The 23681-nt window shown below is 42.5% G+C and overlaps 1 protein-coding gene across 2 annotated transcripts in view; it reads left to right on the top strand.

The window, feature by feature from the left end:
• Positions 1-22601, top strand: part of PLEKHA3 (pleckstrin homology domain containing A3) — a 36003-nt gene extending 13402 nt beyond the window's left edge. For both annotated transcript variants that reach the window (XM_048486571.1, XM_048486570.1), the window contains 7 exons: positions 910-1026; positions 4383-4538; positions 5630-5766; positions 9157-9321; positions 11689-11732; positions 16318-16433; positions 20276-22601. In XM_048486571.1, coding sequence (XP_048342528.1) covers positions 910-1026; positions 4383-4538; positions 5630-5766; positions 9157-9321; positions 11689-11732; positions 16318-16433; positions 20276-20400 — 860 coding nt within the window. In that variant the 3' untranslated portion in view covers positions 20401-22601. The remainder of the gene's footprint in view (positions 1-909; positions 1027-4382; positions 4539-5629; positions 5767-9156; positions 9322-11688; positions 11733-16317; positions 16434-20275) is intronic.
• Positions 22602-23681: the final 1080 nt, after the last annotated feature.

Raw genomic sequence — 23681 nt, 5'->3', positions numbered from 1 at the left:
CAGGTGGGGCCTGGAGATCTCTACACTACAGAGATCAGTCTCCCCTGGAGAAAATGGCTGCTTTGGGGGGGTAGACTGCATGGCCTTATACACTGCTGAGATCCTTCCCCTCCCCTCCCCAAACTCCACCCTTTGCCCCCAAATCTCCAGGAATTTCTCAATCCAGAGGTGGAAACCCTACTTATTTTTATTTTATTTATTTATATATTAGATTTTAAACTGCCCATCCCCGAAGGGCTCTGGGTGGTGTACAGCAGGCCTGCAACAACAATGCATAATAACATTAAACACAGCAGGCTAAAAACAACATTGTACACATAAAAACAAAGGTAATTTAAAACAATTTACAAATTTATAACCATAAAACACAGCAGCAGCAATAATATATGGTGCCCGATCCCAAGGCCGGGAGGGGACAGTACTGATTAAATAATATATCAGGCATGCCAATGATGGCACGCAACACAAGGGTATCCTAGAGGGGGAATCTGTGGCTGGCCTCACCAAAGGCCCGGTGGAACAGAACTGTTTTACAGGCCCTGTGGAATTCACCAAGATCCTGCAGGGCCCGCACCTCTGATGGAAGAGTGTTCCACCAGGCAGGGGCCAGGGCCGTAAAAGCCCTGGCCCGGGTAGAGGCCAGCCGCATCATGGAGGGGCCGGGGGCCACCAGTAAATTTGCCTCTGCCGACCACAGAGGCCTACCCAGGACATATGAGGTGAGATGGTCACGAAGGTATGAGGGTCCCAAGCCGCTTTCCAGTTCTACTTAGGTAGAACTGGAAAGGATATGCTAGTCAGTCATATTAATAATACAATATTATAGTTAATTTTGTCTGATTTTTTAAAAATTGTCTTGAAACAGAATGAGACTAATGTTGCTTTCTGTTCTGCATGGTTGTTTCCCAGGTTGGCAGCCTCGCTGGTTTGTTCTAGATAATGGGATATTGTCTTACTACGATTCACAGGATGACGTTTGCAAGGGCAGTAAAGGAAGCATAAAGATGGCCGTGTGTGAAATCAAAGGTAAGACCAACAATCAGAAACATGTTAATATCATCTAATTGAACTGGGTCTGGAAGTAAACAGACACCCAATGCAGTTGATCTAACATAGGCTGAATATATTTGCATGTCACAGTATTCAACTCGGGTGCATTCTGCATTAATTGGAGCTCCTAGTCCACGGGTCTGCAACCTGGGGCTCTGCAGATATTCATGAACTACAATTCCCATCAGCCCCTGCCAGTATGCTGGCAAGGGCTGATTGGAATTGTAGTCCATGAACATCTGGAGAGCCACAGGTTGCAGAATCCTGTCCTAGTCTATTTGATGGACCGTCTCCTCCTGTACTATCTAGCATGTTAGTTAAGATCCATCCCTCAAGCTCTGATCTCTGTGTCCCTGCCTTCCAAAGTGAGGTGGCAGGCAACTAGAAAGGGCATATTTTAGGGTTACCCAATAGTTTTTTTATGCCCCTGTCTTGTTTCAAGTTTTTTGCTTTTTCAGGTTGATAATGTATGATGTTTTTATAACCTTATAGTATTGTTTTTACTTGTAAACCATTTTGAGCAGGATTCTGGAGGAACAGCTTATAAACACCAACGTAAATAAATTCAAGGGAAACCCTTCTGCCTGTCAGGTTACCAAATCAGAAGTCAACTTTTTGTAATTTGTAGTGCACCAACTATGAAAAGAAGTTACCAAATCAGAAGTCAGCTTTTCGTAATTTGTGGTGCACCATCTATGAAAAGAAATTTCAAAATTCTGAACTATCTTCCCATTTCAGAGAATGCAGAAGTAAATAAGCAGCCTTGGTGGTTCTGACTGGGCAGAAAGGAGGGTGTAGTGGTTAATGGCAGCAGACAATATTCTGGAGAACCTGGTTTGATTCCCCACTCCTCCACATGGAGCCTGCTGGGTGACCTTGGGCCAGTCACAGTTCTTTCAGAACTCTTTCAGCCCATGTGGGGGCAGGCAACGGCAAACTACCTCTGAATGTCTATTTGCATTTGAAAAACCTACAGGATTGCCATGAGTCACCAGTGACTTTGATGGCACACACACACAAAGAAAATAAAAATAAGTAAAACTGAGGACAAAAATATGAGTAAGGATTAAAAGAGCGAAAGTTGCAGTTTGGGGATAAGAGTTCTTTTTTAAAAGGGAAGAAAAAGGGCATGGGGATGCTTGGCTTTCCACTTCCCCACCATTTTGGAGAACTTCAATGGTACAACCCTACTGTCCTCCTCCACAAAAAGGTCAGCAAAGGAAACCAGCTCTTTTAATGTATCCAACATGGCTGCCCCTCACTAATTAAAATTCTGTGTAGTCCACATTCATTTGAAACAGGCTGACTGTGGTAAGGACCGTGAGTCTGAGCACATGCAGCATGCCAGTCCGTTTTCACTGGGACAGCATGACGACTAGCAGTTAAAGCCCCTCCACACTTCTCTGATTGTTACAAGGCACACTTGACAAACATCTGTGTATAAGCTTGAATGAGTCAGGCGAACCTTATTAGTACCTTGACCTGGGCAGTCCGGGCTAGCCTGATCTTGTTGCTTAGCTCCGGTCTGTACTTGGAAGTCCAGTGATACTACACAAAGGAAGGCAATGGCAAACCACATCTGAACATTCATTGCCTTGAAAACCCTATGGGTTGCCATACTGTGACTTGACATCATGTTCTACCATCACCACATGGTTAGTAACCCTAGGGTGTAGAACCAAAATTCGTTTGTTGATTTGTACATTCGTTGATTTAAAATATTTTAACCTGCCTTTTCTCACTTTGGGTGGCCCAAAGTGGCTTCCAGAGAATGCAGACAATTCACCAGTTGTCGTCTTGTGGGTGTGTAAGAGTGGCCACATGTTCAGTAACTATAATAAGTTTCAGGAGTTCACAGATTCCTGTTTCACAGTTTGCTTGAAGGGTCGGGGAACTGAGGTCGCTTGCAAAAAAAGCAACAAAATTTGTGAAGTGCGATTTACAGAGAGGAGCCATTCCAAAGGGAGTGGTGGAAAACTAGTGGGAGCCTTAAACCAAGACCAACATAGGCAGTAGTAAAGGAAAGTGTGTGTTCGAGCACATAATTTTGCTTCCCCAGAGGAAAAAAACTACCCAAAGCCCATGTAATCCACGCTTTCCATGAAAGAGAGCATGACTTCTTGACCCTTCTCATTTTGGCAGAGCTGAGCCCAGCTGCTTCTCATTCTAAAAAATAAATATTGCCACAAATGCAAACAAAACAAATGATCGTTCCCATTGTGCCCACACTATTTGCAGTAAACACACCTGCTTGAACTCAGTCATAGCCTTGCTGTCAAAAGTCACATGGACACGGCTTTATACAGTGGAACCTTGGTTTTCGCCGGTAATTCGTCCGGCGACACTTGGTGAAAACTGAAACTGGCAAAAACCGAAGCTACGCCGTTTGCGCATGCACTACGTAAACGAAGTAGCAAATTTACGCAAAAAGCGTAAATTTATGCAATTGGCATAGCAAATTTACGCAAAAAGCGTAAATTTACGCAAACTTAGTAGCTGAAAACAGGGAAATTACAGCCTGTGATTGGTGAACTCGAGTTAATTAGCAAGTTCAGAACAATGGACCACGCAGGGCGGAACAAGGACATGGGGTTTTTTAATCTCACTATGGGTTCTAATTTTCTGCCCGCAAGCGTTTTCCATCTGGTCTAATCAAGCCAGCTAATCAAGCAGCTGTTAAGAACAGCAGACTCTCATCTGGAGAACCAGGTTCAATTTCCCAGTCTTCTGCGTGAAGTCTGCTGGGTGACCTTGGGCAAGTTATAGTTCTTTCAGAACTCTTCCAACCCATGCAGAAGCCGGCAATGGCAAACCACCTCTGAATGTCTCTGGTCTTGAAAACCCTATGGGTTTTCCATAAGTCAGCTGTAACTTGTCAGCACACACGCTAATCAGGCTGATTATAATATGTTGTGCCTTTGCACCCTTTACAAACATTCTTTACAACCGTCCCCCCACCTTCTGACTTGGATGAAAGGACTCAGATCTCTCAGCTTCTGTTCTGACTGCGGGCACTTTCGCACGTGCCGAATAATGCACTTTCAATCCACTTTCAAATGCACTTTGCAGCTGGATTTTACTGTGCGGAATAGTAAAATCCACTTGCAAATAATTATGAAAGTGCATTATTCTGCCTGTGCAAAAGGGAGGTTCGTCTCTCGAAAGCTTGTACCCTGAAGCTTTTGTTGGTCTCTAAGTTGCTACTAGACTCAGACCTAACTGTTGGAGTGAAACAGTTACTTTCGGAACACATCACCTCTGTCCTTCCAAGCGACATTTGAAAATCTACGCTTTTATTAGATGTTTATTTTTACTTCTGTCTTTGTTGTAAGTTCATCCCACAGACAGCACAAGAATGGAATTAATAATCCCTGGGGAACAGCATTTCTACATGAAAGCCGTCAACGCAGCCGAACGGCAGAGGTGGCTGGTTGCACTGGGAAGCTCCAAGGCCTGTTTGGCAGATTCCAGATCAAAGAAAGAAAAAGGTACGGATCATGTGTTTCCGCAGGGCCTGTAAGGGAGAGTTGTTCCGCCAGGTTTTTGGTTGAGGCCTGAAAACTTAATTGCACTTGTTCCCGGCCCAAAGCCTGAATCCCTGTGGTTTAAATTGGCATCTGTTGCTGGTCTTATTTTAACTTTGATTTGAAATTAAACTTTTAATTCATTTTAATTTAAATGTATTTAAACTAGATTAGATTTTAACTACTACAACTGTTTTAAATTATTTTAACTAGATTAGATTGGATTTTAACTACTGTTAACTGTTTCAAACTTTTTAAATTGTTTTAAGTGTTTTAATTGCTTGTTTAATCAAATGTATATGTCATTTACTACTGTAAGCCGCACTGAGCCCTTGTGGGGAGGATGGCGCACAAATAATAATAATAATAATAATAATAATAATAATAATAATAATAATAAATATGAAGAGTGGGATATCAGGGCTCCAAAGATCTTTTTGCTTGTCAAAAACCTGGTTTTTTACTCTGGCAATTGGGTTAAAGTTTTGATCCTTGTGAATTCTGGATTTTTATTTTTTGAAGGGTGGTTGTACAGAGTAAAGTCTCTGTCATCCTGTGTCCTGTCCCATGTGCTTATATCCATTCTTTTCATGGAGGCTTATAATTGCAAATAATCTACAATTGTGAGTATCTTCTGCTCACACATCACAGGATCCATCCTTACAATTTTCTGTTTGCTCACATATGTCTTCTCTTTGCTCATCAGTGTTCCCGTGGGCAGAGAGGAGATTATACTGATTGTTTAAAAGTTTGTGCTCTTTTTGAGGCATCATAGGGAGATATAGTTAGCCTATTTGATTTCAGAAGAGCTCTGCCTGTTAATGCAAAACATGTACTCTGTCCATCCAGCTATTTAACAGGCTACGAAGATCTACCTAACTTGTATTGCATGTGTAGGTATTTAGCAAATCAGAAGAAGTAAGAATTGGCAGATATCTTGAAGCTTATCAATGTGCAGAGAAGCTAAGAATGTGCCAGCGCTTTCGTTTAAAATAATTAAAATGCAAACATTTAAATTGGTCTTGTAAAGATGTTGTTTTTGTTTGTTCTTGCAGAAATGAATGAAACCAATGACTCTCTAAAAACCAAAATGTCTGAACTTCGCCTCTACTGTGACCTCTTAATGCAGCAAGTGCATACAATACAAGAATATGTTCACCATGATGAGAGTCACTCATCGCCAAGCATGGAGGTATCAGATATATCTTTTGGGAGGGAACTTTGTATTCACCTTAAACATGGTCTGTTTGATTCAGGCAAGTGTTGTCTGCATGTAGAAACTGATAAAAAGGAGTTGTGTCAGCCTTTCTGCCCTGACCCAGATAGCCCAGGCTTTTTCAGTCTCGTCACATCTTGGAAGCTAAGCAGGGTCAGTCCTGCTTACTACTACGATGAGAGACCACTGAAAAAGTCCAGGGTAATGACACGGAGACTGGCAATGGCAAACCACCTCAATTCATCTCTTGCCATAAATCTGCTGCAACAAGATAGCTCATTCCATCAACCACCAGCTTTTTCTATTACTGGAGTGTGCATTTCGTCTCCAGAGGTGCACGTGTAATTGCCTTGCTACGCTTCACTTTCTGTCTTGCCTTCACCCTGTTCTTAGACTGAGGGCTTGAACAAGAAAACCATAAAACTTAAATAAGACCCGTATCTAAAAACACCTCTGTTTGATTCCTCTCTGTAGCCTCCGAAAACAGGCAACAGAGTCCTCTAAGAGCAGCTGAACCTTTTGCTCTAAAGTCACTCAAGAGGTCACAGACCAAAACATGGCACGATCCATTTTAGCTTAAGGATATGTACCAAGGAGTCCACTGATTGAAGAGGGCAGGGGCATAGCCGGTCTGAAAAAGGAATCCTTAGCAGACAGCCCAGCAAAACCATTGAAGAGGGGCAATTAAATTTTGAGTTCATAAAGGCTCTAGGTAACTATGACGAATTAGAGAATCCAAATAGACCTCATGCCTTTAAAACTAAACAGGAAATCTATGTGGGGAGTTCTGCAGATAAAGCATGAATAAAATTGTTGACTTGGCCTAAAGCAGAGGCTAAACATTTGAATACCGTTTCCTTTGAACCTAAAGTTTGTTAGCTTCCCTTCACTAGTTGGCTCTCTTTTGTGTTTGATTGGTATTATTTTAATGTGTCGGTTAGGGATGATCATTTGCTAAATTTGAATGACTAAAAACACAGAAAGCCATTTTGGAGGGTTTTTTGTCCCCCAACTGTTTGGCCGAGACGAATGGTCTAGTTCTGAAAAAGCCACATAGGTTTCAACTTTCCTCACTGTCTGCGGGATTATTAACTTCCTGATCCTGCAGGCAGCCCTCACTTCCTGCCTTGGAAGCTGGTTTTATCTTTGCAAGCAGAGAGGCGACCCCACACAACTGACAGCAGGAGTCAGGTCTGCTGATCCTTGCATTCAGCTGTGCGGAGCTTGCAATTTTTGAGTTCGGGTTTAAGAACCTGAAAAGTTTTGGGTCTTTTAAAGCTTAACTTGACAAACAAAAGTTGCCCACCACTAGTCTCAATGTAATGTGCCTGAATAATATGTCCGGTAACTGAGACTATGCATATTTGCACTGTAATTAAAAGCTAAATATATACATTTTAATGTTATAAAATATTTTATAATTTTGTATCATGTAATTATGATTTTATAATTTGTAACTATAACCATAATTTAATCCTATTGTGATAACTAACTGTATCATAATTTTATAGTATGAAGTGATTATAAACATTACAATCTTGTAAAAATTCCTGGATTTAAATAAAAAGAAAAAAATAAGGTACCTTGATGGATATGCATAGATTGACCCAAATTTATCCTCCGCTTCCAAGGAAGTGATCAGCAATGCCCATTGGGTGGGTGAATGAGAATGTGTTGCACATTTGTTTTATTTTATTTCTCGAATTTCTTAATCACCCCTCCCAAAACTGATTTGGTGCAATTTACAGATCGGCAACAATACAATAAAAAATGTAGACCTGTAAAATTGGAAACGAGAGTATGGTCTAAAATGTATAATTAATTCGGTTATAACAGCCTAATTACAAATTTAATAAGCATATGATTAATTCGATAAATACCACTAAGTATCAGATGGTAGACCAATAAATGATGGCAACAATCTCAATAGGGTCTGCAACCTGTGGCTCTCCAGATGTTCATGCACTACAATTCCCATCAGCCCCTGCCAGCATGGCCAATTGGTCATCTGGAGAGCCACAGGTTGCAGACCCCTGCTAGAGTGGAGTGGCACATACCCACCATGGGGGCTAGATGGAAACAGCTGGACCTCAACGTCAATACTCATGGGAAGTAGTAGGTATTCAGCAAGCATTTTTGCGTTGGTCTGTGGGCAGGGGAGATGGATCTGATTATGTAAAACATCAACTCCTTGCATCCCACCTGTGAAAATCTCCATCCTGACCTGTCCCTTGCTTATCCACACAACTTATAGTTGGTAGTCCCATTGCTAACACAATCCATTTGTTGCTGTCTGAGCAGAGGCTTCCTGAAGAAATGAGTGTCTACGTTTTCCATGTACTTTACGTAATACTATGAAGAGTTTCTCTTGTCTCAGTCAGTTAAAATGGCGTGGACGCTTGGAATTTTTCTCTCTAGGGTCTCAAGTAGCGGTCTTCCACATCACCCCTTCCTGAATTTCTTAACATGTGTTGATGATGGAACTCTGGACCTCCTGTATGCGAGGCACTGTCAGCTACCACGTTGTGAATAATGCCTTCAGACTGTGGATCGAAAATCCACTCAAATGGGCCCATGGAAGAGGCATTCTTCTAAAAGCCTGGGGAAAGCCCCAGAAAACTATGCAAAATTACAAAATACACTGAATGGTTTTTAAAAAAATCTGAACTCATAGAAGCCATGTCTGCCTCTGTCAGAACAGGATGCCACTGAGCTCTCACTGAACTGCATTGAGAGATCCCAGCAACCACTGGAGTTGCTAGGCAACCCCTAACCAACATTACACTGAGGATTCCAAGCCCCAGTTTGTGTCAGTGGGAGGAGGGAGAGAGACTAAAAGGTTAAAAGATGGGAGGAGGGGAAGATAAAACTGGAAAACGGGAGGACCAGAAAAGAAAAAAAAGGAGGAGGAGAAACTAATTGGTGGGTGAAGAGTAGTAGGAGGCAGAGCCTGCCAAGGGGGAGGAATGGGAAAAGGTAAGAAATTGGTTGAGAAGTAGAGAAAGAAAGGGAAATAGTGGCTGCATGTAGTACTGGTGGGAGGCAAAGATATAAAGCAAGAGGGGGAGAGGAAATGGGAACATGACATATTTCCCCTTTCTCACAATCAGAATGCTGGTGGGTGACATGACTTCTGTCCCACGCTCTGTCCAAATTCTTGGCATTCATGAAATTCGGCCTACACTACCAGCAAAGAGAAACATTTCAAAAACTTCCACTTTTATCGATGTTGGCCAATTATGTCGTGAAGCACGCTTCAGTTGTGCAACAAAGGGGTTTTATTAGACTACAAGCCTGGGTGGTATTTATTTTTCTTTATTGACTGCCCACCTTTACTAAAGGCTTTGTGTGTGTTTGTGTTTGCAGAATATGAATGAAGCTTCCTCCTTGCTTAGTGCCACCTGCGACACGTTTATTACGACACTGGAAGAATGTGTGAAAATAGCTAATGCCAAGTTTAAGCCAGAGATGTTTCAGTTGCCTCACCCGGATCCCCTAGTCTCTCCTGTGTCTCCTTCACCTGTACAAATGGTTGGATATTTTAAATATTTTTTTCTCTGAGGGTTCATGGGGTGGGGATTAAAACACAGTCTTACAAGTAAAAGCTCTTATAACAGGCAAGCTAAGCTAATACCACAAAAGGTGTGTACAATCGATCTAGCTTGCTCAGTCAAAATCGTACTGGCTGCCTCGTTCTGACTACTTAACATTGTGTAAAAAGTGTCTGAAGGAACTAGTTTGATTATTTGCATCCTTTGGGAGTTCAGCTCACTGGAGCAGCAGTGGCATAGGAGGTTAAGAGCTTGTGTATCTAATCTGGAGGAACCGGGTTTGATTCCCAGCTCTGCCACCTGAGCTGTGGAGGCTTATCTGGGGAATTCAGATTAGCCTGTACACTCCCACACACACCAGCTGGGAGATCTTGGGCTAGTCACCACTTCTCGGAGCTCTCTCAGCCCCACCTACCTCACAGGGTGTTTGTTGTGAGGGGGGACGGGCAAGGAGATTGTAAGCCCCTTTGAGTCTCCTGCAGGAGAGAAAGGGGGGATATAAATCCAAACTCTTCTTCTTCTGCTTTATTGCACTTTCTTTTTTTGTCTGTTTAACCAATATTGATTGTATGATTTTGACTGAGCAAGCTAGATTGATCGCACACCCCCTTTGTGGTATCAGATTACCTCTTCAGTTGTTATAAGAACGTTTACTCTATGCTTGTAAGACTGTGTTTCAATCTGTATTGTTTTCTGCACACTCACAGTCTCTGATTTTTGTTTCAGTATAACTGCGCTGCATTAATTTCTAGTGAGTTTAGAATTATTTTTGTTGTAAGCGCTGCTGTTCCAGGAGAGCAGCTCATTTGGATCCAACCCATTTTGATTCAGTATAAAATGGTTTGGAAGTGGCAGGAGTGGACACACAAGTGGTGGGAGTCACTGTATCTCCTGACTTTCACATGTGATGCTAAATTTGGATATTTGAAGAACCTTTCATACTGCAGTCCTAACCAGATTTACATTCTTGTAAGCCCATGGTCATTAAAAGGTGTAGTGGTTAAGAGCAGCATGGCGAAGTGGTTAAGAGCAGGTGGATTCTAATCTGGAGAACCAGGTTTGATTCCCCACCCCTCCACTTGAGTGGCAGAGGCTTATCTGGTGAACCAGATGTGTTTCTGCACTCCTACATTCCTGCTGGGTGACCTTGGGCTAGTCACAGTTCTTCAGAACTCTCTCAGCCCCACCTACCTCACAACGTGTGTGTTGTGGGGAAGGGAAAGGAGTTTGTAAACCACCTTGAGTCTCCTTACAGGAGAGAACGGTGGGGTATAAATCCAAACTCTTCTCTTCTTCCAATTGCTTCGGTTAGCACCATCGTTGCCCAGGAAACTTGGTGAGATTTGTCTATAAAGAAACACGTTTAGGATCAGGACTCAAGACAGAAGACAAACAAGTCTGTCAAGGGGCCTTGTCCTGAGATCCGTGGAAATGGCTGGAAACCGCTTTTGAGCTCTGAAAGTCCCAGAGACAGAACACCATGACAAAATCCTACAGAAATAGTTTTTTTCCGCTGAACCATTCAATAAGGACAATAACAAATAGGACAGATATTGGTCTATGCAGGGAAAATGTGTGGTGGTGGATAGAGAGAGGGAGCTCTACCTCTCCTGTCTGTTTTTCATTCACTGTTTGGGGAAATCCATCTCACAATTTTGTTGATTAGTCAAGTGGTCTGGTTGGCTGGGAAAATGCTGCTCCCTCCGTGGTGTCAGGTTAAAACTGGCAGTCCCTTTCTGGGACCTGTTGCAAGAGGCAGAGCCTTCTCTGCTGTGGTCTCAGTACTTGGGGCACTTATTTTTGGAGCGAAGTTAAGACTTCCATTTTTTTTCAACCGCTTTTTAAATAGCCGAGTTACTACTGTTGCTCCTGATTCGCTGCATCTGTGCGTGCTACTGCCTTCAAATTATATATCTAGGCTTTTATAGTTTGCTTTGCCAAAAAGTGACAATATACATTTTAAGTGTGAATCCATAACGTCTGAGAGCTCTGGTTGTAAGTGCAAATGCTGGTTTTGTGCTTGCATTGCTCCGCAGACTGTTTAGGCGAAATTAAAACCAGTGTATATGTTGTGCCAAGTAATTTTTGGATAACGGTGGAATAAGGGAGCCATCCTAAGGAGAACTGTTCAGAAGTAAGTCCTCTTTTATTCAGTGAGACCTACTTCCGGAAAGTTCTCTTTGGACTGTGGCCAAAGTATCATCAATACTTCAGTGACAGTCTGTGTTCTTCCAACTCTACATTCATTTAAACAAATGAACCAACATGAATGCTTCCATTAAAATATACAAAGGAATAAGTAACAAAAGGATTTAATTCTGATCATTATTTTATTATTATTTTTTAGATGAAACGTTCTGTTAGCCACCCAGGTACTTGTAATTCAGAGAGGTAGGTCCTTTTTTACTTATACTGAGGATCTGTGTTATCTTTATGATTATCTGGCACTGCTTTTATTTGTAAACTGCCTCGAGAAGGGGCATATACATTCCATAAAAATGTATATGCCCTTTGGAGAAGGGGCATATACATTCCATAAAAAATAATTATCTGCTATTGAACAGTTTTAAAATTGGAACGCCCAACCCTGTATCACTTTAGTCTAGCTGTCCAAATGCCTAGTGCAGTGGTGGCGAACCTTTGGCACTCCAGGTGTTATAGACTTCAATTCCCATCAGCCCCTGCCATCATGGCCAATTGGCCATGCTGGAAGGGGCTGATGGGAATTGTAGTCCATAACATCTGGAGTGCCAAAGGTTCGCCACCACGGGCCTAGTGGGTTGCCCTTCTGCATTTGTATATTTGTGTGTTCCAACAGATATTGTTCTTTTGTGATATAATTAAAGATGATTTATGTTTCGATGCCTGCGGCAGGAAGGTGAACAGGGTTTGGTGGGAGGCAAGGCCGATAGGAAGAGCAGCATGTTGCAGACCGCACTTTTGATAATTGGCTGAGGGGGTATATCGAATACTTGGCCTTGATTGCAGCCACCTACCCCCTAAGGCCTGGCACCTCGTCGCCCACATGACCCATGTTCTGCGGGCTATGTTCTGAAAGGCTATGCCCATGGTGGCGAACCTTTGGCACTCCAGATGTTATGGACTACAATTCCCATCAGCCCCTGCCAGCATGGCCAATTGGTCATGCTGGCAGGGACGGATGGGAATTGTAGTCCATAACATCTGGAGTGCCAAAGGTTCGCCACCACTGGGCTATGCCATCCTAAGTTGAGCTACCTCTGTGTATTTCAGTAGACTTTGAAGGATGCAACTCTGCTTACAACAGTGTGAGAAACCCTTAAGAGCCCTCAGGAGAGTTTTCCCTCCAAAACAGCCTGTCCCTTCAGGCTGTGAGCAGCCCTATGAATATGTTTCTTTAATAAAGTGTAGTGTGATAGCGATTTTATTCTTATATTAATACAGTTTTCCCACCCTTTAACTAAAATTATATATAAATATATATAACGAAGTGCGCTTCAGATTCCAGGCACCATCCAGAAAACAGGAGAGTGTTAGTTGCTTAATTTTACCCTTCCAAGTTCTTCTTCTTCTTCTTCTTCTTCTTCTTCTTCTTCTTCTTCTTCTTCAGTGCAAATGGCCTGCTATTTAAAGATTTCATTCCATCCCAAACAAAGATGGGCCCTTACTAGAGCTGGGTGCAACTCTTTCCCCACAGCCTTTATTCAAGGGGATTTTTCGAGGACCCCTAAACAAGACTGTGTTTGCTCTCATTACACCAATACTCCTGAGACGATGCTGCACATTTTATTTGATTGTCCCAAATACACCGATGTTAGACCTGGTTTTCATTGTATTATCCCTCTTCTGTTTAGGCATTCTGTTCCTAATCCTTGGGCTTATTTTTTGTTAAATAATAGCTCATCTGTGATATTGGAGATGGTTGCAGATTTCTTGGGAAAGGTTCTGGTATGTTGATCCTCCCCTGTATTTCAGAATCTTGCACTATTTGTTTGTTCTTGACTCTGTATTTTTAAATGCCAATTAAAGGTTTATTTGATCTTTTGACAGACCCCAGATGCAGCTCTAGCAGTCCCTGGGTTGGCTCTTACAAGCTTTCCCACTGTCACAAGAAGAATAACAGAAGAGTTCATTTTTACACACCCCTTTTCTCTCCCCTAAGGACTCTCAAAGCGGCTTATGATTTACAAACCCTTCCTCTCCTCACAACAGGCACTTTTGAGATAGGTGGGGCTGAGAGAGTCTAGAAAGAACTGCGGCTGGCCCAAAGTCACTCACTAGGCATCATGTGGAGCAGCGGGTAGCTGAACCTGGTTCTCCAGATTATATTCAACTGCTCTTAACCTCTGCATCAAGCTAGAAGGACATTCCCCTTTTGATCACTGTGCTGAAGATCAGGGAACCCATGTAGACCAAAGGCCCTTTGAGGCAGAGCCATAGTTAGAACTGGGTAACACCTCCCCTCGTCCCTTGCACCCCAGTGGAAAAGCTGCTAGGATCCAACTTCCCATGGTGGAAAGTAGATTCAAATCTGGATCTCCCAGATCCTAGTCTGACACTAATCACTGCACTACACTGATTCTTATGGGCAGAGCTGAGGCTGCTTGTCTAAAAAAAGGGGGAAATCCTATTATCTGTAAAGAAAGTACAGTAGACTGTTACCCAGGTTGGAGACAAAGTCTTTCAATATAGTGGTGGAAATTAGCTTAAGAGCAGACTGCTTATTTGCAAGAGGCTTGGGTAATGAATCTTTAGTACCAGTGTATACAAAGATCACCTCTCAGAAGAAAATCCACAGACAGGAATATGACACAAATTTTGACAGTCTTTATTATAGGGATGAGAGGTTCACAAGCATCTTATTCAGTTCAGCAAACATGCACACACAGAGTCCCTAAGATATAGATAGGTTGGAAAAATAGATTTTGGAATAGAAATAGGGTCTGGGGCAGGGGTCTGCAACCTGCAGCTCTCCAGACGTTCATAGGCTACAATTCCAATTGGCCATGCTGGCAGGGGCTGATGGGATTTGTAGTCCATGAACATCTGGAGAGCTGCAGGTTGCAGACCCCTGGTCGGGGGTATATCGATAATACGACTTGATCATGAAGTGATCCAGGGTTCAAACGGCCAGCGTCTGGCTCTGAGGAGGGTGTGTGCGTGCAATGTGATGGGCACAGCAATAAAGATGGAAAGATGTCAGTGGCGCTGGACAAAGGGTTTTTTTGGAGGGTGGGGGATTTTTAGGGGGAAGGACCACTCCTGGGCATGTCAGGCCAGCCTTTGGGGAATGCCAGGATAACTCTAGGACAGTGATGGCCAATTGGCCATGTTGGAAGGGGCTGATGGGAATTGTAGTCCATAACATCTGGAGTGCCAAAGGTTCGCCACCACTGCTGTAGGCAGATTCTCTGAGTGCCTGACAGGGTACAAAGTCCCCCAAGCACGTTTTTTCCCCGTGGCAGCGAGTTGGATCACCAGATAGATCTATAGCAGGGGTCGGCAACCTTTAGCACCCAAAGAGCCATTTGGCCCCGCCTCCCCAAGCCCCACCCCCTCCCTCCCCAACCCCCACCTTTAGCCGAGCAGGCGAGATAGACAGCGGCGGCGACACCAACGATGGCAAGTTGCACTTGCGACGCGGCAAGCGAGCCTCCTTCCCCGCCCCCTCCTACTTCCTCCCTCCCTCTGGCACCCTTTCCTCTCCTTCCCAGGTGCCAGAGAGAGAAGGAGGGGAAAGGATACCGGAGAAAGGAAAGAAGCAAGGAGGGGGTGGGGAAGGAGGCACGCTCGCCACATCCCAAGTGCAACTTGCCGTAGTTGGCATCACCGCAGTATGAGGACAAAAGAGCCGCGGGTTGCTGACCCCTGATCTATAGCAACATGTTTGTTATTGCCCAGCTGTTGCAGGGAGGTCCCTTTCTTCACCCAATTGGCCATGCTGGCAGGGGCTGATGGGAATTGTAGTCCATAACATCTGGAGTGCCAAAGGTTCACCACCACTGCCCTAGCTATTCTCACCAAAAACACAGATGTGTTGCAGAAGATGGCCCGGCTTTTGGAAGTGATAGGCTGGAGGAAGGATGTGTGTTTATATGCACACATGTGCATGTTTGCCTGTGAGGTCTCCACTTTATTCCTTTCTCTCTATCCATATTTTGCTGTGCCATCTTTAAGGAAAATGTTATGGGTTGGATCCATCACAACAGAACATTGTCACCTCTCCTGTCCTGCAATAGCCTGGAATTCTTCCTGGCATGTCCCAGTGGAACAAGTTGGAGGTCTGTAATGGAAAGAGGGATCAATGAAAACTGACTTCCCTCTTCCATTATTGAAAATCTCCTGCCAGATCGAACCATGTATATTTCAGATTTCTGCTTGGTTTAAGGTTGCCAGCTACCCCCTGGCAACCAGTGGGGGTAACTTGCCAGCTGCAAACTGAGGCTGGTATTGACGCATTGATGTCACTTCCAGAAGTGATGTCATCATGATGCCAATGATCACAAGGACACTCTGGTTTTGGGGCAAAAACTCTATTGTAGAATCTTCTTTTACCATAGAGTTTTATCCAAAAATCAGAGTGTTCCCATGGGAACAGGCACATAATTATTTCAGTTCCAAAACTGATATTAATGTCTTGACACTGGCCTCCATTTGCATTTAGTAAATCCCCCCACTAGCTGGGGGAGAGGGGCTGGGAGTAGGGAATGCCTTGCCTCCAGCAAGGTGGATGGCAATCCTAGTTTGGTTTCATATTTCTACAATCCTAATCCTATTGCTTTGCTTACTGGATGATCCATCCTGTTATATGTATTAATTTACACTGTTTAATCTGCCTTGAGTCTAAGTGAGAAGGCAAACTAAAAAGAACATAAGATGAAACAGATTAAAAATATTTACTAAACAAGCATTTTTTAAAAGTGCGGTAAGCTACAATGAGAGAGAGTTGCAGCTTGTACACAGAATTGTAAAATGTGCAATTCTATTTAATTTGTAGGGGCAGTCATTCAATAAAAGAATCAAACTCTTCATCCCACCGATTATCGCAGCGATGCAGAAGAACGTTGTCAGATATGGAGCCTTCTCTAGATACTCACCACGAAGATGCAGACCGTAAGTTTGGGAGCAACTATGTATTCCTGCAAAGAGCTTTTATGCTTCAGCTGTATTTCCCACCCTCCGCCCTTTCGCGGAGATATCTCTGTAACGACAACAAACAGTTCAGAGGCAAATAACTGAGGCTCCTTCCGCACATGCAGAATCATGCACTTTCAATCCACTTTCACAATTGTTTGCAAGTGGATTTTGCTATTCTGCACACTAAAATCCATCTGCAAAGTGCATTGAAAGTGGATTGAAAGTCCATGATTCTGCATGTGTGGAAGGGGCCTTAGCCTACTGCATTGCACAGTGAGTGGGCTTTTTATTTCCTGCCTTTCGTTTATTTAAAAGCCGCTGTTCCTCTCAATTTATGGTCCCCAAGGCAACAATCAATCAAAAGCATTAAAACCTATTAAAATACATATATACATACAAAACAATTAAAAAACAGCTACATACATATGAATGTATAGGTACATGATCAGGAGAGAGTTAGTGAGGAAACAAGATAAGCTTCAAGTACGTACATGAAAACACAGACACAAAAACAGGGAGGAAAGTCAGTGAGAAGGAAGGGTAGCCAAACAGAACAGAAATGTCTTTAATGCTTACCGGTAAAAGACAATGATGGAAAGAACAGATGAGGGGAATTTTATGTATGTGTATTAAGTACTGTCAAGTCCCTTCTGACTCATGGCGACCCTATAAAATCAGTGTCTTCCAAAATCTTTTAATTGCTAGCCTTGCTTAGGTCTTGCAAACTGAGAACTGTGGCTTCCTTAGTCCTCTTTTGTTCTTACCCTCTCATGTCTTGCTTTCATTTACTTTTCGTATGTCGTAGTGTATTATTTAGGAAGACGGTAATTGCATGGAACCTTTAGCACTCCAGATGTGTTATGGACTACAGATTTAAAATAAACTGCCAGCATAGCAAATTGGCCATGCTGGAAGGGGTTGATGGGAATTGTAGTCCATAACATCTGGAGTGCCAAAGGTTCGCCACCACGGATTTAGGGCAACTCTATGAGTGTGAATCATACAGACAATTTCAACCAGAGTTAAATGTCTGGCCAAGAGTGGACATTGGCTTAAGTCCATAATTTTAGAGAAGTTTTAGAAGTTCTAGTTCTGTGTTTCCCTGGTCATGTTAATACTGGGCAGTGGGGAAAAGTCTCGAAGCGGCTTACAAACTCCTTTCCCTTCCTCTCCCCACAGCCAGTGGCATAGCTACAGTAGGGACATCTGGGGACATTTGTCCCAGGTGGCACCATTGTAGGTCACATGGGGGGCAAAAAGCCCACCCCCACATAGCCATGCTTCCTTACCAGGCCATGCACAAGTGCCTCACACCCAGGCATCACACAGGCCCACTGGCTCTGTGCAATAAAAAAGGTTGTCTTATAGCAGGAATGGTCCTGTCTTTGGGCTGTCTTTTAAGTCAGTGGTTCTCAACCTTCCTAATGCCGTGACCCGTTACTACAGTTCCTCATGTTGTGGTGATCCCCAACCCTAACATTTATCCATTTTACAGAGGGAGAACACTGATGCAGAGTGTCTTAGGCGACCCCTGTGAAAGGGTCATTCGACCCCCAAAGGGGTCCCGACCCCCAGGTTGAGAACCACTGTTTTAAGTTATGGCGAGCATTTTTAAAATTATGATTTTTAACTGTAATGTAGGTTTAAAATATTGTTGCCATCCTGAGCCCTTCTGGGATGGGCAGGATATAAAAATTAAAATGAATTAATTAATTTTTAAATACCCATGAGCCTTTGCCAAATATGCCAATTATTAAGTTGCATATTTAGCAAAGAAATGGGTATGTTGTTAAAAATAGCATTTTTAATTTTATTTTAAAATTTATTTTTAATTTTAATATATATTAATTTTAATATTTCAATTTTAATACTAAATTTATTTTTATTTTTACAGCATGCCTTTCCTCTCCTCCTCCTCCTCCTCCTCCTCCTCCTCAGTAATTATAAATAGTGGCTGGGCATGTTGTCCTAATATACTAGCCTATGGCCAGTGCAAGTCATTAAAGTGTGGAGTAGAAGAAGAAGAGTTTGGATTTTTACCCCCCTTTCTCTCCTGTAAGGAGACTCAAAGGGGTTTACAATCTCCTTTCCCTTCCCCTCTCACATGGAAACACTCTGTAAGAATTACAGGTGTTAGGGCTAGAGAGAGCTCCATGGGAGCTGAAGCTAGCTGAAGGTCACTTGAAAGCTAGCATGTGTTGGAGTGCATAGGCTAATCAATTTCCCCAGAGAAGCCTCCACTGCTCAAGTGGCAGATTGGGGAATCAAACCCGGTTCTTCAGATTAGAGTGCACCTCCACTACACTACTGCTGCTCCCTCTGGGATTCTCCAGCTTGAATCCCCACTCTGTTGTGAGAGTTCTTTGGGTGAACTTGGGCCAGTCATTCCCTCTCAGCCTATATTACCTAACAAGGTCATTGTGAGAAAGACAAATTGTAAGAGCGAATAATATTGCAATTCTCTTTGGGTCCCCAGTGGGAAGAAAAGTGTATAAATAATTAGTAAAATTGAAGAGACATGAAATGGCTCCAAAGATTTCATTCTGTGCATGAAACATAATATAGTGACTCATTTCTCTTTCACATGTGCTGCATTATGCTCTTTCACAGCAGTGGCGTAGGAGGTTAAGAGCTTGTGTATCTAATCTGGAGGAACCGGGTTTGATTCCCAGCTCTGCCGCCTGAGCTGTGGAGGCTTATCTGGGGAATTCAGATTAGCCTGTGCACTCCCACACATGCCAGCTGGGTGACCTTGGGCTAATCACAGCTTCTCGGAGCTCTCTCAGCCCCACCCACCTCACAGGGTGTTCGTTGTGAGGGGGGGAAGGGCAAGGAGATTGTCAGCTGCTTTGAGTCTCCTGCAGGAGAGAAAGGGGGGATATAAATCCAAACTCTTCCTCTTCTTTTACATATGCTCCAATCCACTTTCACTGCACTTTGTAACTGGATTTTACAAAATGAAATTATAAAATACACTTGGAAATGCTCACTAAAATGCATTGGATTGAAAGTGCATCATTTTACATGTGGAGAAGCAGCCTAAAAGACACACTCCCATCCCCTATTCAAAACTCACCTGTGAACTGATTATGTGATTTTATTCAACCCATTGTCACTTTCCCTCAGTCCTTTGTAGGGATAATAATTGTAATCTTCTTTAGGATAGTTCTATAGTGGCTAGTAGTGGATAACTTAATTTAGCACCAAGTTTAATTGTTGAGTGGGGTTTTAACTAAGTTCATCTTCCTAAGAGTTATGTCCTTCATTGACTTCCATTGTCTTTGATGGCGCTGTGAGTACCTTGGTCAAGTCCTTAACACATAGACTAACCTACCTAACAGGAAGGTTAGAAGAGAAAGATTGGAAGGTTTGAAGAGAAAGGAAGAATCTTGTAAGCTGATCTGTTCTTAGTGGGTTAAAAATGTATTTGGTGGGTAGGAAAAAGTTCTGTCTGCATGTAATTATTACGATATTTATACCTCTACTGGAGCCCCAAACAGTTTACAGTATCATTTTTTTCTATTTTATCCTCACAACTATTTCTAAAGTAGATTGGGCTGTGACTGTCCTAAGGAAACTCAGTGAGTTTCTGTGGCGAAGTGTGGCTTTGAACTTTGATTCTCCCCAAATTTGTCTGAAGTAAAGTTTAAGGGAACATTGAACAGTGTTTTGATAACTGTGCCTCAGAGATGACAGCCCTGTGATTCTGTACACGTAGCGTGAGGCTGATTGCTCTGTTTGTTGTGTTAAGTTAAAAATGATCTAGTAGAGGTTGTTCCAAAGACACTGTTAAAATACTTTGATTGATGTTTTGCTAGGACAGCCCTACTTTCCCAGAGGTACTCTCAATGGGGATTTGGTGCCTCCAGCAATTTCTGAAGCAACTTCAGCAATGTCTAAGAAACAATCCAGACTTGAAGAGACTCTTCCTCCGACTTCCTGAGGAAAAAGAAGACGCAACTTTCTATAAGTAACGCTATGCAAAAGCTGCTGTAATTCTACTATTGTAGGGAGTAGATCGTTCCCCATCTGAAGGATTTCTCTGCACTTTATAGAATAATGTAAAAACAAAACAAAAAAATAATTTTGAAGTGTAGTTTATCTTTATATAGTTTATTTGCAAGAGTATTTTCCTAAAAAATAAAGAACTTCAGTTTGTGTGTTTTTGAAACAAATTTATGGTTTAACGAAAAAAATCAGTACCCTTGTTCAGTATAACTTTTGTTTTTATGTGCTGTGATGGTCAAACAACTTAGCAAATTTGGGAATGCAAAATTGGGAGAATTTGGGGGCGGGGGGAATATTGTGCCATAGACCCAGCTAGTCACTTGATTCCATAGTATCTGTGCTGGTACAGCACTCCTTTAGAGGTCACTTCCTGTCCTGACAGAATCAGTGGCAAAGCTACCCTTTTCATTGTTTAAGAGAGCCCTGTTAATTTTAGTGGCTCACTTGTCTACAATTAAGGCTGAGACTGCATTCCTAAAGCAAAGCATGCCATTTAGGTGGATTTTTTCCCCTTTTAAAAAAGAGCAAACGTATAAGAAAGGCGCAGCACACCCAAAGAAGTCCTGCTGAAACCAGCAGGACTTGACCATACTCTCTAGCAGTGGCGTAGAGACTAGGGGAAATGGCAGGGGCGCAGGGCGCACGTGCCCCGGGCGCAGTTCCACCTCGCTACAGGTCTGCTCTCTAGCCAAACTTAAGCACCTTAAAATCCCATTGGCTTCTCTGAGAAGGATTGAAACACACAATTAACTTTCTAATTGAAGTCAGGGAAGCTGTGTTGTGTTTTGCTTTAGCCAAACTGTGCTTAAATTGCATCAGAAATAGGCTTGCGGCACTTTGAAGACTTTTATTCTTGCATAAACCTTCATGAACCAGAGATTGTCCGATGAATCTCACCGAGTGGCTCCAGCCCACAAAAGCTTATTCTAGAATAAAAATGTGTTTGTTCTTTGAGGTGCCATAGGGCTTTTTGTTTTTGCTTGCTTATTTTGCCGCAATGGACTAACATCACATTTTCTCAGTGTTTTGAGTTCTGAGTTGTTGGATTTATTTATTTTTGTACTGGGACTTAGAACATCTCTGGCTTGCACTCAAAAGTTTGGTCCTTCTTTTTAGCCACACAAAATAGTGAGAAATTTTTGCAGTATTTTTCTAAACGAACGTATCTGTATACAAGGTGGTATAAACCATATATGGGCAGAGGATATTTTAACATCTTTGATATATTTGTTTTTGCAACAAAAAATGCCTATTTAACTTGTTATTACTGAACAAAAAAGAGATGTAAAAGTTGTACTTAATTGTGGTGGTGGTGGTGTGTCGCATCACTCAATATCATTGTAGCACTGTTTTGTTTTGTTTTTAAGTCATTGGGCATAATCTAGCCATCATTATGCAAGTCCTCTTGATTTCAGTGGAAGAGTAAAGCATGTGTTTCTGGTCAATACATGCTCATTTAACTAAAGGGGCATACAATACATCTAACCTCTGGCTGGATCGTTCCCTTTCTTTACACCTGAAAGGACAAAAAATATGTCATTGATGTGTCCTATTATGGAAATGTTATTTTACAGTTGGTTTCTCAACTATACTGTGCTGCTGCTGTAATATATTCATATTTGCAGCGATAACTTTATTTATGACCTATTTGTACCAAAGGAGGAGGAGGGGAGGGTGGCTTTTTGATCATTGTGAGTTCTGTATAACTTCAGAATGGTATATACGCACTGCAGTGTTCTCATCTCCGTTAACCATAGTGTTGATGACAATTTTGCGGCTGCAGAGCTGGGATGGGAATTGTGCTCTTGGCTAAAGGTGAAGCATGTGCCTCTAGGTGGCCACCACCTGTGTGCTATTCTGAGTCCAGTTAAATCAGAAACCTCCACGCGCCTGTATTACTTGCAAGAGGAAAAGTAAATAACTTATTTCAGTAGAGGTTTGCAAAGAAGTTACTGATGAATTGCACCAAAAATGGTGTTAGTGTTTTGCATTGTAAATTCTTTGGTTTTGTATCCACTTTGGGATAAACTTGGTATATAATGTCTTGGCCATGAAGCACTTTTTTAAAAATGAAAAAAAAATTGCTTTTTTTTAGAAGTTATGTACGTGTTCAATAAAATACTGTTTTTACACTGAGACCTGCACACCTTTGTCGTCTGTTCAAATCTTTTTGGGACTGATGAAATCCATGACCTGAGTGTCTTTAGTCAATATTAAGTGTAATGTCTAGAACAATGGTTCTCAACCTTCCTAATGCTGCGACCCTTTAATACAGTCCCACAAATTGTGGTGATCCCCAACCATGAAATCATTTCCTGAATTCATGAGTATTATGTGTTTTTCCGATGGTCTTAGGCGATTCTAATGAAAGGGTCATTGGAAGCCCCAAAGGGTTTGCGACCCACAAGTTGAGAACCTCTGCTCTAGAACTATCCACATCCACTCCCTTACTGGTAAGGGCATCGGGATATGCGTTTAGCTTGCACTGGCCAGCCAATGGAGTAAGCTAATGCTTAGAGCTCAGATTTCTCTTGAAATCCTTCAAGTCTTACAGGTCTGTTCTCATGTTTTCAGTAGGTAAATATGGCAATCATACTTGGAGAAGGCCTCAATTCCCCATCTGTTGGCTTCCTTGTAGTTGTGATCTGATCACAGGACAGCATTGGAGCAACTAAAAGATGTTATGACTAATAAGACTATTCATTATAAATTTGTCTATTTGTGCCTTTCTTCGCTGCTTTAGAGATGGAAGTCATGGGAGACCACCTACAGGCCAATGCTTGTAGCAATTCTGCTAGAGGCAGTGGTTCTCGACCTTCCTAATGCCGCGACCCTTTAATACAGTTCCTCATGTTGTGGTGACCCCCAACCCTAACATTTATCCATTTTACAGATGGAGAACACTGATGTAGAGAGTCTTAGGGCGACCCCTGTGAAAGGGTTGTTCGATCCTCAAAGGGGTCCCGACTCCCAGGTTGAGAACCACTGCTGTAAAGGAAGTGTAATCTAACATGGTAGCTTGCCCAAGGTCATCCACTAGCTCTTCCAAGTAAGGTATGTCAAGACCCTGGGAAGGAACGCTGCACGTATAGTATTCCTGTTAAAAGCAGCAGCCAACGTGGAGCAGTGCATCTTACTTGATTTTCTCTCTCACACATCTATTTTGGCACCTGACTGCTGCCAGAATGTTTGAGTCTGAAATCCCTTTTTGTATCT

This window comes from Sphaerodactylus townsendi, linkage group LG02 (assembly GCF_021028975.2).
Source record: "Sphaerodactylus townsendi isolate TG3544 linkage group LG02, MPM_Stown_v2.3, whole genome shotgun sequence".
In the NCBI taxonomy this organism is placed as follows: Eukaryota; Metazoa; Chordata; class Lepidosauria; order Squamata; family Sphaerodactylidae; genus Sphaerodactylus; species Sphaerodactylus townsendi.
Note: the sequence above shows the minus strand (reverse complement) of the source record. Positions and strands in the feature narration are given on the sequence as shown.